The 20,090-nt window shown below is 41.6% G+C and overlaps 1 protein-coding gene across 1 annotated transcript in view; it reads right to left on the bottom strand.

The window, feature by feature from the left end:
- Positions 1-20,090, bottom strand: part of IDO2 (indoleamine 2,3-dioxygenase 2) — a 55,241-nt gene that overhangs the window by 8,871 nt on the left and 26,280 nt on the right. Inside the window, 5 exon segments of the mRNA XM_014795924.2 lie at positions 51-102; positions 13,873-13,990; positions 15,332-15,431; positions 16,770-16,784; positions 18,966-19,084. Coding sequence (XP_014651410.1) covers positions 51-102; positions 13,873-13,990; positions 15,332-15,431; positions 16,770-16,784; positions 18,966-19,084 — 404 coding nt within the window.

Raw genomic sequence — 20,090 nt, 5'->3', positions numbered from 1 at the left:
GGAAAACGCTACAGAGGCCTCATGCAGGAAAACAGTTGAACTGTACTTACCCATAGAGAAAGACCCGGATGACTGTATAAAATACGTCTGGATCTACGTGATCTGGAAGGGCAATCACAACGTGAACTTGACTACAGGCGAAAAGGAGCAGTTGGAGACACGAGCACGGGCCCTGCTGCCCGCCCCGGGTGCCGCTCCCTCTGATCTGCACAGGAACCTGGAGGAAGGCAGCAGGAGGGAATGGGAGGTTCTCTTCCGCAGTCCCCCTCGCTGGCGCTGACACAACTTTTAAACTGCTCCAAATGCTGCCCTTTTCTGTTTGCGGTACTTCCTTTTTCTGTATGTAATAACCAAAATGAAAAGAGAGATCAAGGCCATCTTTAAAGAATTAATATTTTAAACAGACCTGATGTCTGAGAGAATGTGGGAAGTGGAAAGGAGAAAAGCTGAGAGCAAGAATCCCCTCTCTAAAGGCTTTCATAAGAGAGGAGAACTGAAGCCGTCCACACTCGAGAGAAGTTCTGTGTAGTCAAAAGGACAGAGGGGTGTAGAGGGACGGCCACACCTGGCAGACACAGGTTCCTTCAGCTCCGTGTTGAGCCGCGGTCATCAATCTGTGCAGCTATTTCTGAATCTAAGCCAATGCTTGGGGATAATGGATTCCACTAGTTTATTAACCTGTATATAAGGAAGCAGGGCCTTGCATGTGTACATGTCTTTCCATCAACTTTTGAAGGTTGTTCTCTCTTCTTCACATAATGGGGCCGCTCTGTGACCTGGCATGTTTCTCTTAACAAGATTCCTGTCTATGTCTCTTTGTTGCTGAGAGAAAAAGAAATATCTTTTTTATGAGACCTAAATAATGACATCGCTATACCATCAATTTCCCTTTTCTACCATCACCTTAGTCTCTGGTCCTCCATCTCTACTCTCTCTGAAGCCACATGGGCTGGGATAATTCATGTCTTCCTTTGGCCTCAGGGTTTCCCAGTGCTCCTGAGTGGTGTCACATTCTCTTTGCTCTTCTGTGACAATGCCCCATGTGTTGGGCTTTTTTCTAGGCCCAATCTCTGGGTCTTTCCCATTTGGTACTCTGTTCTCATAAAAATGCTAAATATAACATATAAATTTTTGCTGAAGCGGTAATGACTGGCAATAATCTAATATTTTACCCAACTTACCATATTTAAGGAGGAAAAATCACATGATTATTTCAATAGATGTAAACTAATTTTGACATTAAGAAATTTCAATAGATGTAAAAAAAAATCCATTCATGATTAAAACAAACAAAACACTTTGGCTAATTAGGAACAGGAGGGAACATCCTTGAATGGATAAAAGGAATCCACAGGGGCCGGCCCGGTGGCACAGCGCTTAAGTACATGCACTCCTCTTCGGCTGCCCAGGGTTTCCAGGTTCGGAGACCAGGCGTGCACTGACACACCGCTTGTCAAGCCATGCTGTGGTGGCATCCCTTATGTAGAGAAAGATAGGCACGGATGTTAGCCCAGGGCCAATCTTCGTCAGCAAAAAAGAGGAGGATTGGCATTGGATGTTAGCTCACGGCTGATCTTCCTCACACACACACCAAAAAAGATAAAAGGAATCCACAGAAAGCCTACAGTACTATTATAAGTAATGTTGAAATATATAAAATACATCTTTTAAAATATGGAACAAAACAAGGATCAGCACTTTCATTCAACACTGTGTTAAGAGTCCTACCCAGAAGGAAGAAAAAAAATTTAAAAAGAAATAAAAGTTATAAGTATTATAAATGAAAAAACAAAACAAGATTATTCTCAAATGATATGATTTCTACATAGAGAACTCAGATAACCTGCAGATAATCATTGGAATTAATGAGTGTTTACCAAGCTGCTAGATTCAAAGTTAATATCAAATATAAATTTCATTCTGTAAACCAGCAACAAACAGATAGGAGTTAGTTAAATCAAAAGATACCATATTCACTAGAAACAAAAATATAAAGTAACTATGAATAAAGCAGAAGATATCCAAGTCTCTTATCTTGACAGAAATTTTTAAAAATTAAAGAAAAACTTGTCCATGTTCATAGACAAGAAAACTCAGTATCAATATGTAAGAAAAGAAATATATCTAAAGAAGAGTTTTCCATCTGGATAAATTTCAGGCCCTGTGACAGAATAAGACTATCCAGCAACATGAAGACATGATTTGGGGTAGCTTATCTAGGAACCTTAGTTAATGCTTTTATGCTATTCTCTACGTCTCCACCTGCCTTGATCATAAGACAGAAAGACTCGGTATAATATCAAAATCATATAATTTTTCTCCAAATTAATATACAGATTTAATGCAATTTGAGCAAAATTCCTAACAGAGATTTTTTAAGTGGAATTTGACAAGCTGATTCTAACCATTTATACAAAAGGCAAGAGTCAAAGAGAGGGCAGGCACCCCTGGAGAAGAGCAAGATGAGGGGGTTCTCTATCTGAAAACGAGAAGTACTATGAAGCTATAGTTCTTCAGATGGATGGTGCTGGTGGAGGGAAAGACAGACAGACTATGAAACAGAATAGACAGCCTGGAAATAATTCCAGTCATTTAAGAAAATCTGATGTAAGATTGTGTTCATATTACAGAATAGTAATTATTCACAGAAGGAAAATCGAATTTATTCCCTATGTCATACTATATAGAGATAACAATTATATATGAATTAAGGACCAAAATGTGAAAGACAAAAAAACAGTTTCAGAAGAGAATGCAGGAAAATATATTGATGAACTATGAAATAATATCTTATGCAAGACCTCTTAAAACATAGACTTTTACAGAAGAAATGACAATACTTTGATGATATTTAAATTAAGAACTGCTGGTTTCAAAAAGCATAAGACAAATCACAACATTCGCAACACATATAACTAACTAATATCAGCCTCCCGAGTGCACAAAAACCTTATAAAAATCGTAGTAAATAAAACTTAGTAAATAAAAGATAAAAGACCATTAGAAAAAAAAAGGACATTCATTTCACAAAAGAGGGACATGAGAAGTGAGCACGCACGAGCGCGCGCGCGTGCACACACACACAGAAGATAGTGAACTAATTAGAAATCAGGGAAATGCAGGAGTGATGTCATTGTCATGGCAGAATAAGAGTTTTCTGTTATCTTCCCTCCAAAGAACACTGATTTAGACAATCACCCATGGGCAAGGGAGCCTTTGTGGAAGCCCAGGAGTCCAGTGGAGAGTTCCAGCATACCATTGGAGCAAAAACATCCAAGACTGGCTGTGGTGAAGAGGGTAAGATGAACACCTCACTTTACCCACGTCACGCCTCCCCCAAGGTGGCACAGCTTAGTGCCAAGAGACCTTCTCCACCTGTGATTTCTCCCACAGGGAAAGTGAGGGCATGAGAGTGAGTGCCAGGCTTCCCCTGCTGCACGGAGTGCTGCCAAAGAGACCCACTTCTTTCTCACCCCATCCGGAATCCTGAGGTGTGCTGCATGACTTGGGGACCAGGAGGGGGGGAGCGGCTGGGAGAGTCAGACAGTGCTCTTGGAGGGCATTGTAGGGATGCGGATCCTACTAACCACCTCACAGACTCCAGCAAGAAACCCACCCTGGAGCCACTGGGATGCCTCACCTGAAGATCCCCGCAACTGGACCATGGGCACCCCTAGTGCTCAGGTGCCTCACCCGCACACCCACACACCCACACCCCACTCTGTGGCCAGCTCCTTGTGCACACTCCTGATGACAGCAAGACTGAGCCTTTGCAGATGGTTAGTGAGCTTGTCCAGCAGCTGGCTGACTCTGCGGGACTGGGGGAGGCACACATACTTGAGCATGCAGTGCTGCCTTAGGGAGAGCACACGGGAGAATGTCAGCACTGAGCCTGGTCTTGCAGGGGGAAACCAAGTGAGAATTCTGCCACAAGGGGGAGCGAGAAGTGTGGAGCAGGCAGGCCCATAGAAGGTCTGAGAAAGCCTCAGAAGCCCTACCAGCGCTGATGGAAGGTACTTCTCTCCTGAAACCAGTCAGTAAAGACTGGAGGAGGTGAGTGCCTCTTCAAATGTGAAGACAGCAATGCAGACTTCAAGGAACAGGATCTATCAAGGAAACTTGACACCATCAAAGTAACAAAACAATTTTCCAGTAACTGACACTAAAGAAATGCAGATCTGTGATTTGCCTAATAAAGAATTCAAAATCTCTTTTAAGCTCAGTGAACTACAAAAAAAAAAAAAAACCCACAGAAAGACAATTCAATGAAATCAAGAAAACAACACACACATCAATAGGAGAAAATATTTGCAAACCTTATATCAGATAAGGGGTTAATATCCAAAATATATAAGGAGCTTATACAACTCAATAGCAAAAACCCAAATATTCTGATTAAAAAGTAGGCAAAGGACTAAATAGATATTTTTCCAAAGAAGCTACACAAATGGGCTACAAGTACACGAAAAGATGCTCAACATCACTATCATCAGGGAAATGCAAACCAAAACTACAATGAGATATCACCTCACACCTATTAGAACGGCTGTCATCAAAAAGACAAGCGATAACAAGTGCTGGTGAGGATGTGGAAAAATAGGAAGCCTTGTGCACTGTTGGTGGGAACGCAAATTGATACAGCCACTATGGAAAACAGTATGGAGGTTCCTCGAAAAATTAAAAACAGAACTACCATATGATCCAGCAATTCCACTTCCGGGTATATATCTGATGGAAATGAAATCACTATTTCGAAGAGATATCTGCACGCTGCGTTCATTGCAGCATTATTCACAATAACCAAGATATGAAAACAACCTAAGTGTCCATCGATAGATAAATGGTTAAATAAAATGTCGTATATGTGTGTGTGTTCGTGTGTGTGTATACACACACACACACAAATGGAATAATGGAACATTACTCAGCCATAAAAAAGAAGGAAATCCTGCCATTTGCAACAACACAAATGAACTTTGAGGGCATTATACTAAGTGAGATAAGTCAGAGAGAGAAAGACAAATACTGTTATCTCACTTATATGTGTAACCTAAAAAAATTTTTAAAAGCCAAACTCATAAAACCAGTAGATTGGTGGTTGCCAGAGGCTGGGTGGTCGGGAAAATGTTGGTCAAAGGATACAAACTTCCAGTTATAAGAAGAAAAGGTCTGAGGACCTAACGTACAGCCTTGTGATTATAGTTAACAATACTGTATTGTATATTTGAAAGTTGCTACGAGGGTATATCTTAAATGTTCTCACCATTACAAAAACAAAAACAAGATAATTACGTGAGGTGAAGGATATGTTAACTAACTTTATTGCGGTAATCATTTCTCAAGATATACATGTATCAATCATCAAGTTGTACACCTTAAACTTACACAATGTTATGTTAATTATATGTCAATAAGGCTGCAGGAAAAAAAGCTTTACAGTATAAAAAAAGAGAGCATACCAGATTGGCACACAATCAATCAATCAATCAATAACTGAATGAATGAATACATGGGTAAAGCTGACAATATTAAATGTTGATGAAGTGGGCTTTCAAGTTAGTACAAACACTCGGACAACAATTTGGTGCTAGTTAGCAAAATTGCAGATGCACCTACACTCCCCACCTGAGCACACCTGGAGCCATGTGCATGAATAATTACAGCAGCAGCATGGCTTGTTATAGCAAAACCAATCAAAACAAAACAAAAATAAGCAGGAGAATAAACAAATCATAGTCTATACGAAAAGATGCTATATAGCAGCGAAAATGTACTCTGTCTATATGACCAACATTGATAACCCTTAACGAAACAGGAAAGCTGCAGGAAGAAAACATACATTTTAATTTTTTGTATATAAAGTTCAAAAATAAACAAACCAAAATAATATGCTGCTTAGGAACAATCCCTAAATGGTGACATTATTGAAAAGTGAAAGTGAATGGTTAATATCATAATCAGAATGATGGTAACTGGAAGAAACATTTAGGGGAATGATGTTGAAAAGAAGCACGTAGAAGGTTTCCAAGTTTTAGGTCTATTTATTAAGTTGGAAGCTGGGTATGAGGATATTTATTTTATAATTTTTCTATATATTCAATTTATTTATTCTATATTGTATATACATTAAATATTTTATTAAAAAGATAAGAATCGGGCTGGCCCCGTGGCTTAGCTGTTAGGTGCGCGTGCTCCGCTACTGGCGGCCCGGGTTCAGAGCCCGGGTGAGCACTGACGCACTGCTTCTCCGGCCATGTTGAGGCCGCGTCCCACATACAGCAACTAGAAGGATGTGCAACTGTGACATACAACTATCTACTGGGGCTTTGGGGGAAAAAAAAAAGGAGGAGGATTGGCGATAGATGTTAGCTCAGAGCCGGTCTTCCTCAGCAAAAAGAGAAGGATTAGCACGGATGTTAGCTCAGGGCTGATCTTCCTCACAAAAAAAAAAAAAGATAAGAATCTAGGGCCCTATAGTCATGTGGCTATTAATAGTCAGAGCTAGAATCCAGTCTTCTGATTCTGAATCCACTATTCTTTTCATCTCCCTGAAAGCTGATTTTGTCAAGGAGAAATTTCCAGCAAACTAGTAGGGAATATATTTTGGGGACTGACTCTGAACACTGTTCAGAGAATACCCAGTGGAGAACTTCCTCCTCCATTATCACGGGGCTGGTAAGGGATGAGAATCACGTAAGCACTCTTGTTTCTGGATCTAATGTGTGTACATTTTGGCTCAGAAGGGTGGTTCCTAAAAGCCAGTGACATTATCTTACAGGGAACACAGCAGATCTAAGAACACACCTTTCCCTGTGCTTCCTAGTGGAGCGGGAAAATGGCACGGGGGCTGCATTCTGCCCAGAGCGCCAAGCCCTGGTCCATTTAGTGCCTGGCTAGATGTCTTTCAATGTTTCTGCTGTTGTTGTTCAGCAAAACACAAAGCATAGTGGTCAAGCATCTTCCTCTTTTAAATCCAAGTGTATCTCAAGAAAAATATAATGCCTGTTTTTGATTAGTTAACACTCATCTCATGAAGATTTTGTGTCCTAAGCATTTTTGTTTTGTTTGGACAACCTAAGGAAACTTGTTTTTTAAACTTTCCAGGGGTGGGGATTTAGGTCTTACACTGAGAAGTGACCTTTAAACAAAGCAAAACTCAGCAAATCCTTGCTTTGGGTCAGTCCTATAAAACCACAGGCCCAGAATTACTGCATCGCTTTCGCATTACATTCTTAATGTTCATTATGGTCCCACTCAGGGAAGTAACGCAGCCAATGACACCTAAGACAAAGCATTGTAGATGCATAATCGAACTAAACATCTGATGGTTGTGACCGCCAAACTGCATCTTTTTTGTGTAATTCTCACTTTTAAACCCACATATTTCCACTGGAATCTCTCACCATCATGTTAAATGTGACATGCCTCGAAGCAAGTTCACCACCTTTTCCTGTATTCTCTATTTACTTTGAAAATCAGTAGACCAACCAAGCAGAACTTGATTCAATCCTCCAGATGAAGATCTTTGCCAGAGGCATCATGATTTCTTTTAACCAGCTTTGAAATCACACACACACATCCTTGACACCTCCTTCTGCTTCTGATCATACCTAAACTCCACCAGCCCTCCGTCCTCTTCCTTGATGGCTCTTATTCATCTCTTCAGCTGCTGTCACTGCTCTAGCCCTTTCCCCTATTTTTGGGTTTGGTAGCACTGTTGGTAGGGTTTAAGCAGCTATATATGCCTGGACGAGACTAGGGCTTAAATCTGAATATAAGCAGGAGTTAACTAGGCAGAGGGTGAGTGGGGAAGAATGTTTGAAGCAGAAGGAATAGTGCATAAACAAGCCTTGAAATGGAAGAAGGATCTTTTCATGAACTGAAAGCTAGTTCAGAAAGAATCAATGAAGGGAAACATGGTGTCCAATAAAGCTACATTAAAATTAAAATAGTCTAGGGTCAGATCCTGCTGTGTCTTGCAGAAGACGTTAAAGGATTTTGGCCTTATTCTTAGAATAACAGATTAACTAGTGCTGTTCAATAGAAATGCAATGTGATTGACATGTAATTTTAAATTTTCTAGTAGTCAAATTTCAAAAAACAAAAAAGGCAAAATTAATATCAATAATATATTTTATTTAACCTTAAATATCCAAAATATTATCACTTCAGTATGTAATTATTCATGAGATTTTTTGGGTAATGTCTTTGAAATCCTGTGTATATACATATAGAAAAAATTTATTTTACACCTATAGTGCATTTCAATTTGGATGCGAAATTTTCAACAATTAAGTGAAACGTAGTCTTCCTAATAATAAAGCTATGTTTAACAAAAAACTGTTTTACACTGATTCGGTTTTTAAATCTCAATTTCAATTAATTAGAATTAAATACAACTAAGAATTTAGTTTCACATTGGCCACATTTCAAGTGTTCAACAGCCACATGTGGCTAGAGGTTACCGTACTGGACCGTGCTGGGAATGAAACTGAAGAGTTTTAAGAGTAAAAATGATGCAACTTGATTTGCATTTTAAAAGTCTATTGAGGTTTCTGTGTAGAGAATGAAGCAGATGAGGTAAAGGGCAGACGAGGGACAGGATTTAGAAGACTACTGCAGGAGTCCTGGCAAGCAATGATGAGAGCCAGGTCCAGAGTAAGGGATGGTGGGAACAGAAAGGAAGAGAAGCAAATGATATTCCAGACAGAGACTTCTGTTTGTGGTAACGGAGTGTTATTTTATTTGGCCATATCCTTCCACTAAAAATAACCAAAAAGCTGTATAAAACATGAAAACTTCTTAAGGGCATCAAAGAACTGAAAATACAGCAAGGAACCCCTAAACAAAAATTTAAGGGAAAGCAGGAACCCAGAGAGGGAGGCAGAAAATAAAGTGGCAAAGCCGCTTCTCCATGAAGGCATTTGCCAATCCAGGTTCACCTGGGCTTTGGTTTTGGTGGCTTCTCTGTTATGTGGGAGCAGAAGTACGGCTCTGGCCTCAGCCGTGGTGAGGAAGTTTACATGATACCCTCCTTATGTTAACCTGGGAGCCCCAAACATGCCCTCAACTTCAGTGTGAATCAGAGCTCCCACCCCACCCCTGCTTGCCACAGGAGACAAAATTAAGGTTACCTTGGCACCGAGCAAAGCAGGATTAAAAAAAATCTGTCCCTAAAAAGTTGTGACCATTTTTTGCACAGTTTCAGCCCAAGTTCAGTTGCCTGATTGCTACATGGATCCTCACTTGCTAAACTTGATGTAAGATGACCCAGGATTTTAGTGTCCCCATGAATAAGGAAGCACTAAATATACATATTTCTTTACCTTAATCCCCAAAGACTGCCTACAAGCGATGTTTCAAGGACAGTGACCTTTACATAGTGGAAAAAAATCAAGCAAACAAAAAAACATGAGAACCAATAGAAAAAAGGAAATAAGAAGCAAACAGAAACAAGTTTCAAATATTAGAATTATCACACACAGATTATAAAACAACCACACTTACTACGTTTCAGAAAACCAAAAGGAAGCGTGAAAATATCTATAGGTAACAGAAAATTACAAATCAGAAAATAATAAAATATATGGGGGGCAGGCCCAGAAAATAATAAAATATATGGGGGCAGGCCCAGAAAATAATAAAATATATGGGGGCAGGCCCAGTGGCGTAGCGGTTAAGTGCGCATGCTCCGCTGCGGCTGCCCCGGGTTCAGATCCCAGGCGCGCAGGGATGCACTGCTTGTAAGGCCATGCTGTGGCAGCATTCCATGTAAAGTGGAAGAAGATGGGCACGGATGTTAGCCCAGGGCCAGTCTTCCTCAGCAAAAAGAGGAGGATTGGCGACAGATGTTAGCTCAGGGCTGATCTTCCTCACAAAAAAGAAAGAAAGAAAGAAAATAATAAAATATAACTTTTGGAAATGAAAAATAAAATAATCTACTCAATGTACATATTTAGCAGCAGACTGGAAGTAATTGAAGAGAAAATCAATTAATTAGATCCAAAGAATTAATCCAGAATGCAGCACAGAGAAAAAAAAGAGATGGAAAATAACAGCAAGACTTTAAGAGAAGGGAGAATAGAGTGGAAAGGTCTAAGATTCTCAGTTAAAGTTCAAGTAGGAGAGAAGAAGGGAAGGAGGCATAGACAATTTGTGAAGATTTAATGGCTAAGAATTGTCCAGAGTGTTGAATCACATCAATTAAAGAAGCATAATGAAGCCTACATGTAATAAACTGAACAACGCAGAAGATAGACAGATGAAGAGTGACTCTTACAAGCAGACAGAGGAAAAAGAGATTGCCTCCAAACAAGTGACAGTCAGGCTGACAGGTAACTTCTCAGTGGTGACAATGGAAACCAGATGGTATTGTACTGATCTATTCAACATCTGAAAGAAAAGAGCTGCTAGCAAAAATATCCTTCAGGAATTGGAGTGAATAAGGTAATTTTCAAATGAGCAAGTTTGGCAGCAGCAGACCCTCACTAGAGGAAATCCTGCAGGTACACTTCAGGCTAAAGAAATGCGTACAAAGGAGTCAAGAGCTAAGAAGGCTCAAATACGTAAGCAGATCAGAGTGACTCATAACCATATACGACAGTAATAATCGTTGTAGATTTTTAGATATTTTTGACGTAAGATATGTAATTTAAGTTCTTCCTTATATTCCTAAGAATTCTTCTGTGAAGATTCATAAAACTCGTCACTATTTTGCGAATTGGTTCTGTGTATGTGTGAGTGTGCATGCTCCAGATTGGATGCTGACATGACAGAACTGGACTAAGGGATGAGATGGTGGTTCAGGTGATTTGGGTACATGCAGATCACTGTGTAGCTAATCTATGAGTGAAGACATTTAGGAAGCGTGAACGTGGTCGTATTATCACGGCACTTAGTAGAGAAGAATTTCGGTGTTTATTTTCTAGATAGGTTGAGACGAATAAGTTCACAAGTTAAGAAGGAAAATTCCTTGGACAAAATTAATTGAACTAATCAGAAGAGGACGGCAGCAGAAGTTCACACTACAGTTTAGCACCAATTTACTGACTCAGAAACGTGATTTAAACTCACATCAAACTGTGAGAAGGAAATATTTTGACTCTTCGTTACCATTAATAGAGAAATTCTTATGGCTACCAATAGGTCAAGCAGAAGCTGGAAACTGTGTTGATTCAGAAGAAAATACAAGGCAAAAATTTCCATGGCTTTTTGGAGAGAAAATTACCCCTCAGCTTTTCCGAGGAAAAAATTAATTCTTAGAGAACAGAAGCTATTAATAAGCTTGTCAAGAAACACGCCGGTATAACCCAGACGCTTGAAAGCCTGAATGTATTTTAGCCTTCCAGTGGAGCACAAAGCTTAGACTGGGCTGAGTTCTCTGTAAACCACCACAGAAGGAAGACTAAACATGGATCCTGCAGCACGGTGAAGTGGGGATGGTCCATATGTGCAGTGTTGTTATGGACTTCTACCTTGTGGGAGTCAGGCTATGAATTTTATGTATTTTCCAGTCAGTGGTGAGAGCTGTGTAAAACTGTGACGTGGAAATCATGTGTTGGCGGGGCAAAGGCTTAGTGACTTAGGTCCTCAGAAATGTGAATTGCAGCCCTAAAATGAAGGGTACCTTCTCCTCTGCCTTGGGCATGACTTCAGACCTACGTGCCTGGAAAGGAGGTCTTTATGGAGGAAAGGAGGAGAGCACATAACTCTTGCTAAAGTTGAGCTCAGAAAGAAGGAATTTTTGGTAAGCTCCATTTTGCGGAACAAAAGGCAGAGGGAAGAAGTTCAGTCAAGTTCTATGTATCTTGCAGAAGAAAGTTAGCAACTATAAACCAGAGACAATGACTCAAAAATTTGTGTGATTCCTTAAACCTTGAAGTTTCTAGTATTTGTTATTATTTTTATAATTTCATTTTTCTAGTTACTATGGCTGTATAACAAACCACTGCAAACTCAGTGGCTTAAAAGAACCGTTATATTACACTCATGGAGTCTGCAGGTCAGGAATTTGGACAGGACACAGTGGAGATGGCTTGTCTCGGCTTCACAGTGTTTGGGTCCCCAGGTGGACCCAGGTGGGAAGACTTGAAGATTGAGGATGACTTAAAGGTAGGAGCCTAGAATCATCTGAGGGCTTACTGGTTCCTGTGCCAGGCGCCACTGGAGAACCTACCCACGGCCTCTCTGTGTGGCTTGGTGTCCTCTTTCACAGCCCAGTGGCCTCAGGGTAAGTGGACTTTTTACATGGTGGCTCAGTATACAAGGTGGCAGCTTCTTCGCCTTTTCTAGCCCTGCCTCCGACCGCATGTGGTGTCACTTCTGCTGCATTCTATTGATTACAAGCATGTACCAAGCCCCCCTACGTCACAAGCAGGGACACAGTCTCCACCCCGAAGTGAGAGGAGTGTCAAGGTCTCATCACAAAGGACCATATAGGATGGCAGATGTTGTTGTCGCCATCTTGGGAAAATGCAGGCTGAAACATTCATCTGTTTCACTGTAGTGACTAATAGTAAAACCTTCAAAATAATTTATGTCTGTGTGGGAAAATTTGCTTTTGGGGGAAACAAGGGAAATAGCCCTGGCACCTCCCCAGACTATCAGACCTCCTGCAGAGGCTGATCAAGAGAGCATTGGAGTTGGTCTGGGCTGAAGAAGTGACTCTGCTAATGACACTAGGAAAGCCTGTGACAATCAGACACAGGCATGCCATCTTACTGTAACATGTGCTGGGTCAGGTGGAGGGCCACTTACAACCTTCCAAACTTCTCACTTTTCTGCCCGTTCACAGATCTGAAGACACCTGCCATGTACCTCTAATGGTCTTGATACCCTGAGTAACAAACGCAGGGTATCTTGGCAGAACTAAAATCTATCTCACTAAGTGTGGAGAGCTTGTTTGGCAGAAGACCTACTGATGTGATTAAGAAGACTTTAAAATTAAAATTCAGGGAAATGGAGGAAATGTGAATCTAAAATATAAAACAGGGAAGTTGAATGGAAATAATACATAACCCTGTGACTTCAGATGGAATTCTGCTGGCGCAGAGCCTGAGATGACAAATAAATTTACTCTTTTAATCAAAAGTAATAAAGCTTGGCACCACCTGTCTCCCTCTCCCTCCCTCCTCTCCTGTTTCCTGTAAACACTCTGCTTTCCCAGAGTCCCTCTTTTTTTCAGTGAAGCAGGAGTCAGGGAAATTTAGGTGCCTCTCCCTTGATAAATAGATCACATTCCTCTCCTACACCTTCCTTAAACACACACCAGATACGTATTTTAGATTCTCTGTTAGAGGTAGTTGAAGAGCTGCCCAGACATTGGAAAAGGAATGTAGTCACCAGAACAAGATTAACCAATGGCAGGAAGGGTGGGCCGCTTAACTGGCCACACCTCTGACAACTCATCTCTGTGCTATCCACAGAGAAGGAGCACCAGGAGGGCCATCAGATAAGGCCTAAAGCCAAGGTCAGTCATCTCCACCCACCTGAGAAAAGAATGAAAGGGGCATTAGAGAACGTAAGGACAAACTCCCTCATCACATTCTGCCCTGCAGTAGCCTAACACTGCTGGATGGAGCAGGTGCAACCAACGTTGCTGTGTGCCTCATCCCCTCCTCCCAAGCTTCATGCAAGACTTCAACATGCCAAGAAATGTATGGCCACTGAAGAGAGGAACTACTCTAATCGCAAGACAAGAAGGACAAAACCAGCAGAATATCCCTGCAAACTGAGAGATCCCTTTCCAGTAACGTGAACAGCAATGGGCTACCTTAAAACAAAGCTGATGCACCAGCATCATCTCGTGGATGTTGCCCAACCTCCAGGCTCCTTTCCCCCCAGCAGAGCAGTCAGCCTTCAGGACCCCCATACCATGCATTCGTCCTAAGGTTCTGGTGATGTCCTGAATGCAGAGTCTCAGGTGCTGCAGGGCTTGAAGCAGGGAGTCCTGGCTGGGCTGCATGATGGCATTCACTGCCTGAACAAGTGCCTGGGGAGGAGATTCATTCACTCAATGCATTAGCATTCACCAAAGTCTGCTGAGGTGGAGTGAGCTGCAGAGCTGTGGGGACCCTGGGGAAGGGCCCCCCTCTGACTGCTGGGCTGTTTGACAGGCTCCCCCAGGAATGCTCCTAAACTAGACTTCCGGTGAGGTATGCCTGAAAGGAAACTCCCTCTGGGATAGACCCCTGGTTAGGTTTTTCTGGATCTTTCCACTGACTGTACTTCTTAATATACCTCTCAGGGGCCTACCTCTATCATTTTGCTCCTTCCTTCTTCTGAATTTATCACACATTATGATCATCTCCACCTAGGACACCCTCATTCCTGAGCTCTGTCTTACATAAAATCAGACATATTCTGTAGGGCCTCCAGCTCCAGAGCCCCCTCCATCAGGAATCCTTCTCTGTCTCTAGCAGTTTCTACCTGATTGGAGCTATACTTGGAAGACCAATATTTTATTGTGTGTCTTTTGATGGACTAAACACATGGATGAGAGATAAAAGGACCATAAAGTTTCATTTTTGGGAGTGAAAGACAGAGCTATATTATGCCACGACTGGTCACCCTGCGGAGGACACAGTAAGCCCTCGAAATACGCTTACCAGGGAAGGTGGTGAGGGAAGACGTAAACCTACCCTAAATATGTTCAGGCATGACATGGATTTAGCGGATCACCCACTGCTCCACCATCTTCTGTCTTATCCCCGTCTTTTCTGTCAGCTGCCTAACCCTTGGAGGAATTCAAGTTTGCAGGCACCCAGGGATAGGTAATCTCAATTATGGTTATTTTCCTCTGAGCCTTTATACAGCAGTTCTCTCTGCCAGGAATATGTCTGTCTGTTTGTCTCTTTCTGTCTCTCGGTCTAATTCCTATATATTACTCAGGTTTTAACTTTAGCTCTCATTTCCTCTGGGAAGCTTTGCCTGACCCTTCAGGCCTGGATTAAGTTTTAGACATCTTTTCACACAACACTGCATTCTTTTCCTGTTACCCTTATATATGGACCCATCTTCCTCCACTGGATTATGAGCTTCCGTGCAGCCAGGACAATGTCTGTCTTGTTCCCCTGATGTTCCATTGCCCAGAACAATGCTTGTTTGTTGAGTGGACAAATTCAACAATTCCAAGGTTTACAGGAGTTGAGGAAAGGGAGATATCTCTGTGGGCAAGAACTTAGATCTCTTTCCTCAGACATAAACCAAGTGGGACAAGGCCTGTGTTCATCTATATTGACTAATTCACAGCAGGGGGAGGGACTGGGTGGGAAGTAAAGCTCAGACAGATTTCTCATTTAGAAACAAAATAGTGCTGTGAGTGAGAAGATACCTTAATCCCAGGTACTGCTGCTTTCTCCACCAAAACAGTCACCAGTATAAAACCACGCAGGCTTTCTCCCCCAGGAAGTGAGATGATGGTATCCAAGTTCCTTGGAAAAGAGATGACCACATGGTTAGAGAGGTTTGGCCCACAGGTCCCCTCAGAGTTAGACAACCATAAGTGCAAGGTGGAATCAGCAAACAACTCTTTCCTCTCCACAGGACAGCCGAGGATGAGCACCACCTTCAGCAACATTCAGGAAGTCAAGGGAATAGATCTCGTCAGGCCCAAGCTCACCTGACCTGAGGACTCTCAAAGTCTAGCATGGCCCTGCTGGTTCTGGACCACCCGCCCAATGGAACAGCTGAAGCAGGAGTGGGCGGGCACTGCAATTCTTCACAGGGCCAGGCTACTGCCCATCACACCATTCCTACCAGAAGCACGGAGCTACAATGACCGCAGGCCACAGCTAATTCCATGCTCCTTTTTTACAGGCAGGAAACAATGGCCCAAAGAAGCAAAACAGCCTCAAGATCATACAGCTGGTTTCATACAGTTTCATAACTCAGGCTAGTGCCCTTTCTGATCAGTCATTTTTTCCCCCCAAATGTTGTATAATAGAGTGAGAGCTGGAAGACTGTTACAAAGAAATCATTTTTAAATGATCTGTTATCATACAGATTCAAATATCCCAGATGTAGATCTAGTCTACACAACCTAAAAATTTCACTGCGTAAATCACTTCTGCCTCTAATATATTAAACATGAGAAGAGATAAAAAACAAATACAAAAGGAAAATAAGTCAGGAACCCCACAGTTCCAGCAGTTACATTAGCGTGGGAAGTGGCGTCTCCACCCGTCCATTCCTCCATGTCCTGAGCTGCAGGTTTTATACTGAACCCCTTATTGAGCTGAGGTTTAGTGATGGGAGAGGCAACATCAATTTAGAGGCTCATTTTGCTCTCTGGGGAAAGAGGAGCCTGAGGATGTCTGGACCAGACCTGCCCCACGAGCTCTAGTTCGTGTAATAACAAGACATTTCAACGGAATTCTCATGTGGCTATAGCAACCACTGCCTGCAATTTGGCCTTTCCTAGAAGTTATGGTGACATGAGAGATCTTTCTCAGATCATTAGACTTCAAAGAATCACAGAGAATTAGAGAATTGGTGAATTTCTTTTTCTTGCATTGCACTTTACTTGTTTATTTCCAGTCTGTTTTACAGATTGGAAAATATAGTAAAGAAAATTAATCCCATAATCCCTACAAGGCAGAGGCAACCATTGTTAACTTTCGGCACATTTCTTTTTAGCCTTATTTTTTCGGGCTTTTTTACATGGGTCATATACTATACATACAATTTGGTATGCTTTCTTTTTTGTTTTATTATAAGCTTTTAAAGTTAGTGTGAATTCTAAAGTGAGTGAAGGATTTCAGAGAACTTACCCAATATCCATGGGTCTAGTCAAATTTCAGTTATTGACAACCACAAAAAGAGAAAGAAAAGAACAAATCAGTTTGTAAACCAGATATGCCTTCTGGGGTCACATGTACACAGGTATGCACACTCGTATGCAAATGCAGATGCACACACATCCATGCACACTTTGGATGTCACAGGTTGTGACTAGACAGTGGGTCACTGTGTGACAAAGAGTGAGCCAAATCTCAACTCATATATCAGTCCCAAAACATTTAGTTATGGCCATCATGATCAATTATCTTACTCCTTTTATATTTTTGTAATTACCTGAAACTCACATTTTTCTAATGACTATCCTACTTCTACTCATCTTTTAGCACCTACCTTGGATCAAGTTCCACCCTCTCACCAAGCTTTTTTCCTGGTTTTTAAAGCCTGCTATAATGTAGTTTCTTTGAAAACCTAAAGACTGTTCGTGTCACTCTTTGACTGTCATGCACTGTTTTGTTTCATTCTTTAACCACTGTGGGTGTACTTTGCTTCCATTTCTCTCATTTCTTCATAGCACTTAACTCTGTACTTGGCATATTAAAAGACTCCAAAAAATAATTATCAGGAAGAGTACCTACTCCACCCCAGGACTGTGTCTGCATCTCTGGGATTAAACCAGCCCTGCACTCTCACCCACTGAGAGACTAGCTTTTTGTTGTTGTATTTTTGACTTTACCATCCTAGTCCAGCCATCTCTCCCTTCAACCTCCCCTCCGCCTCTCTTTTTGTTTGAATCAGAAATACAGTTTATTCAATATTCAATGTCTTGACCAGAACCACTTCCACACATATATTTATTATTTCTTTCCATCCAAATCCTGAGCCAGATTCAGCAGCTTTCCATGGGAATATTGCTTGCCAATTTTGTTGTTAAAGCAGAATTGGTCGAGGATCTTAATTAATAATTATAGAAAACATAAAATCCTGGGCTGAGAAGTCCTTAGAGAGAAGAGATGGCCCAATCTCACTTCCTCCAAGGGGCACATAAATTAGGCCCAAAAGCTATGTTGTTTACTAAGTATTTAATCCCTTAAAGCAGAGTCTCATCATCTCCTCTGGCAACCCTGTAGTTACTCCTAACACTTATGCTAAGGAAGTTCTTCCTCTCATCTAACTCAAATGTCCCTTCAAACTATTTTAGTAAGTCATGAAAGTACTATCTCTTGCATCTAGGGCCTGAAATAAATTTGGTTGTGATAATGAAGTTCCAAGGAAAATTTAATACTTCAACTCTTACATCTCATTCCATTTATTGGAATTTCTTGCTTGTTAAAAACTCATGCTGGGGCCGGCCCCATGGCTTAGCAGTTGAGTGCGCGCGCTCCGCTGCTGGAGGCCCGGGGTTCGGATCCCGGGCGCTCACCAACGCACCGCTTGTCCGGCCATGCTGAGGCCACGTCCCACATACAGCAACTAGAAGGATGTGCAACTATAACATACAACTATCTACTGGGGCTTTGGGGGAAAAAAAGGAGGAGGATTGGCAATAGATGTTAGCTCAGAGCCAGTCTTCCTCACCAAAAAAAAAGAGGAGGATTGGCACGCATGTTAGCTCAGGACTGATCTTCCTCACACAAAAAAAAAAACAAAAAAAAACTCATGCTATTTCTTTTTTAGGCAAATGCCAATATTCCCAGCCCAGCTTCCAAAGGAATGGTGCCAGGTGGGTAGAATAGATAGCATCATTAATCAGATTCTCAATCCAACACACCTAGAGCACCTACTCTCAGTTCATCCACAACCCTTCATTTACGATCACTGTATAATGATCGCTTACTGAAGTCCCTGGTCCTAACTGACTTGAATGGAGGGCATGCTAGGGAACAGTAAACAATTTGGTGAGAAAGAATGAGTGAAGTCTGATTATACAGGCGCTTGAAGGTCAGGCTGAGAAATTCAGATTTGATGTGGAAGCAAACAAGAAAACTAGCCTGCACCAGTGTATTCAGAGTGAGTTGAGAGGAAACTTGTGGGAACTATGATTTGTGTACTTGTGTTCAAGGTCACCCCTTCTTTGGAACCATAAAGCAGACAATAAACATGAACATCTCTAATCACAAAATAGCTGAAAACACCTGGGCCTTTCTGGTAGGAGAGTAAAAGCTACAAGACTGCCCCTTACTGAGTTTCAATCTGTTCAAATCCAAAGCACTCTCTCCCTTCCTTACCCTTCTGGATTCCTCATGGTCCAATTTGTCAGCACGAAGTCTGAGTGGACCAGGATAGGAGGGAGCCCCAAGTTCCTGGAGACTTCAACAAAGGGAATGGCAAGATTTCTCGGCAGAACCTTTCAGACATAAATCCAGACAATTAGCATATTCTAGAAAGAATGCAGCAGAGGAAGTCATCATGGTTATCTTTTATTCCAACAATCCTGTGGTAGAGAAAGCACCTGGGGCTAAAACTGGAATTATGTGAGTGACCTGTACACACACACCTCACTCTCATTAACAACCTAGCAGATAAACTGTTTACAAATACCATCTAAAATATATGTGAAAATTACAAAATTGGAACACATACATACATACATAATATAAAATAATCCCTGAAAATTGACTGTTCAAAGAAGGGCATTTTTAAGCATGAATTGGGGGCTAAGTTGACGAGCAGTGAGAAAAAAATCTTTATCTCTGTATCTATCCATTTATCTATAGATAGACATATATACATAATATGTAGATGTATGTGTGTGTATAAAACTAAGAGCATTTATATATGTGTGTGTGTGTGTGTGTGTTTAAGTGTCAATCAGGGAACGGAATGGGGAGGACAGAACATTTCATCCTGTGTGGCAGCCGACTGTCACTCACTTCATAAGTCCAACCCAGTAACAACTCAAGTAAGTCACCTCGAGACCATCCTCACTCACCCCCCAAGTTATCTGAGGAACACCCTGAAGAGCCTTATCTGCCCACAAATCCAGAAAAGCTACCCGGAGCCACAGTGTGGGGTTTCTACTCGTGGACAAGGCTAAATGAGTCTAACTCCAGAAGAACATTCTCCTGCTCCCAGGTCTCACTTCCGTTTTTACTTCCCCTTAAGACAGAAGTATCTCTAACAAAGCCCTGCTTCTGCCTTTGTTTCCCCTTAGCTCTTTAGATGGATTTGGGACGGAACCATTCCTCAGGTAGAAAACACTAAAGAGCTTTAAAGAGTTCTGAAGTTCAGATGTAAGGCTAGCTTCCCTCGGGACGCAGGGGATGAGGAGGGCAGTGCAGAGGTGAGGTGTCTTCTTAGCTGAAAAGCCAGAGAGTATACAAAGAAAGTAAGAGATGATCCGAGCTGGGGAA

This window comes from Ceratotherium simum, chromosome 28 (assembly GCF_057802395.1).
Source record: "Ceratotherium simum simum isolate JZ-2026a chromosome 28, ASM5780239v1, whole genome shotgun sequence".
Lineage (NCBI taxonomy): Eukaryota > Metazoa > Chordata > Mammalia > Perissodactyla > Rhinocerotidae > Ceratotherium > Ceratotherium simum.
This window is presented reverse-complemented; position numbering and strand designations above follow the sequence as displayed.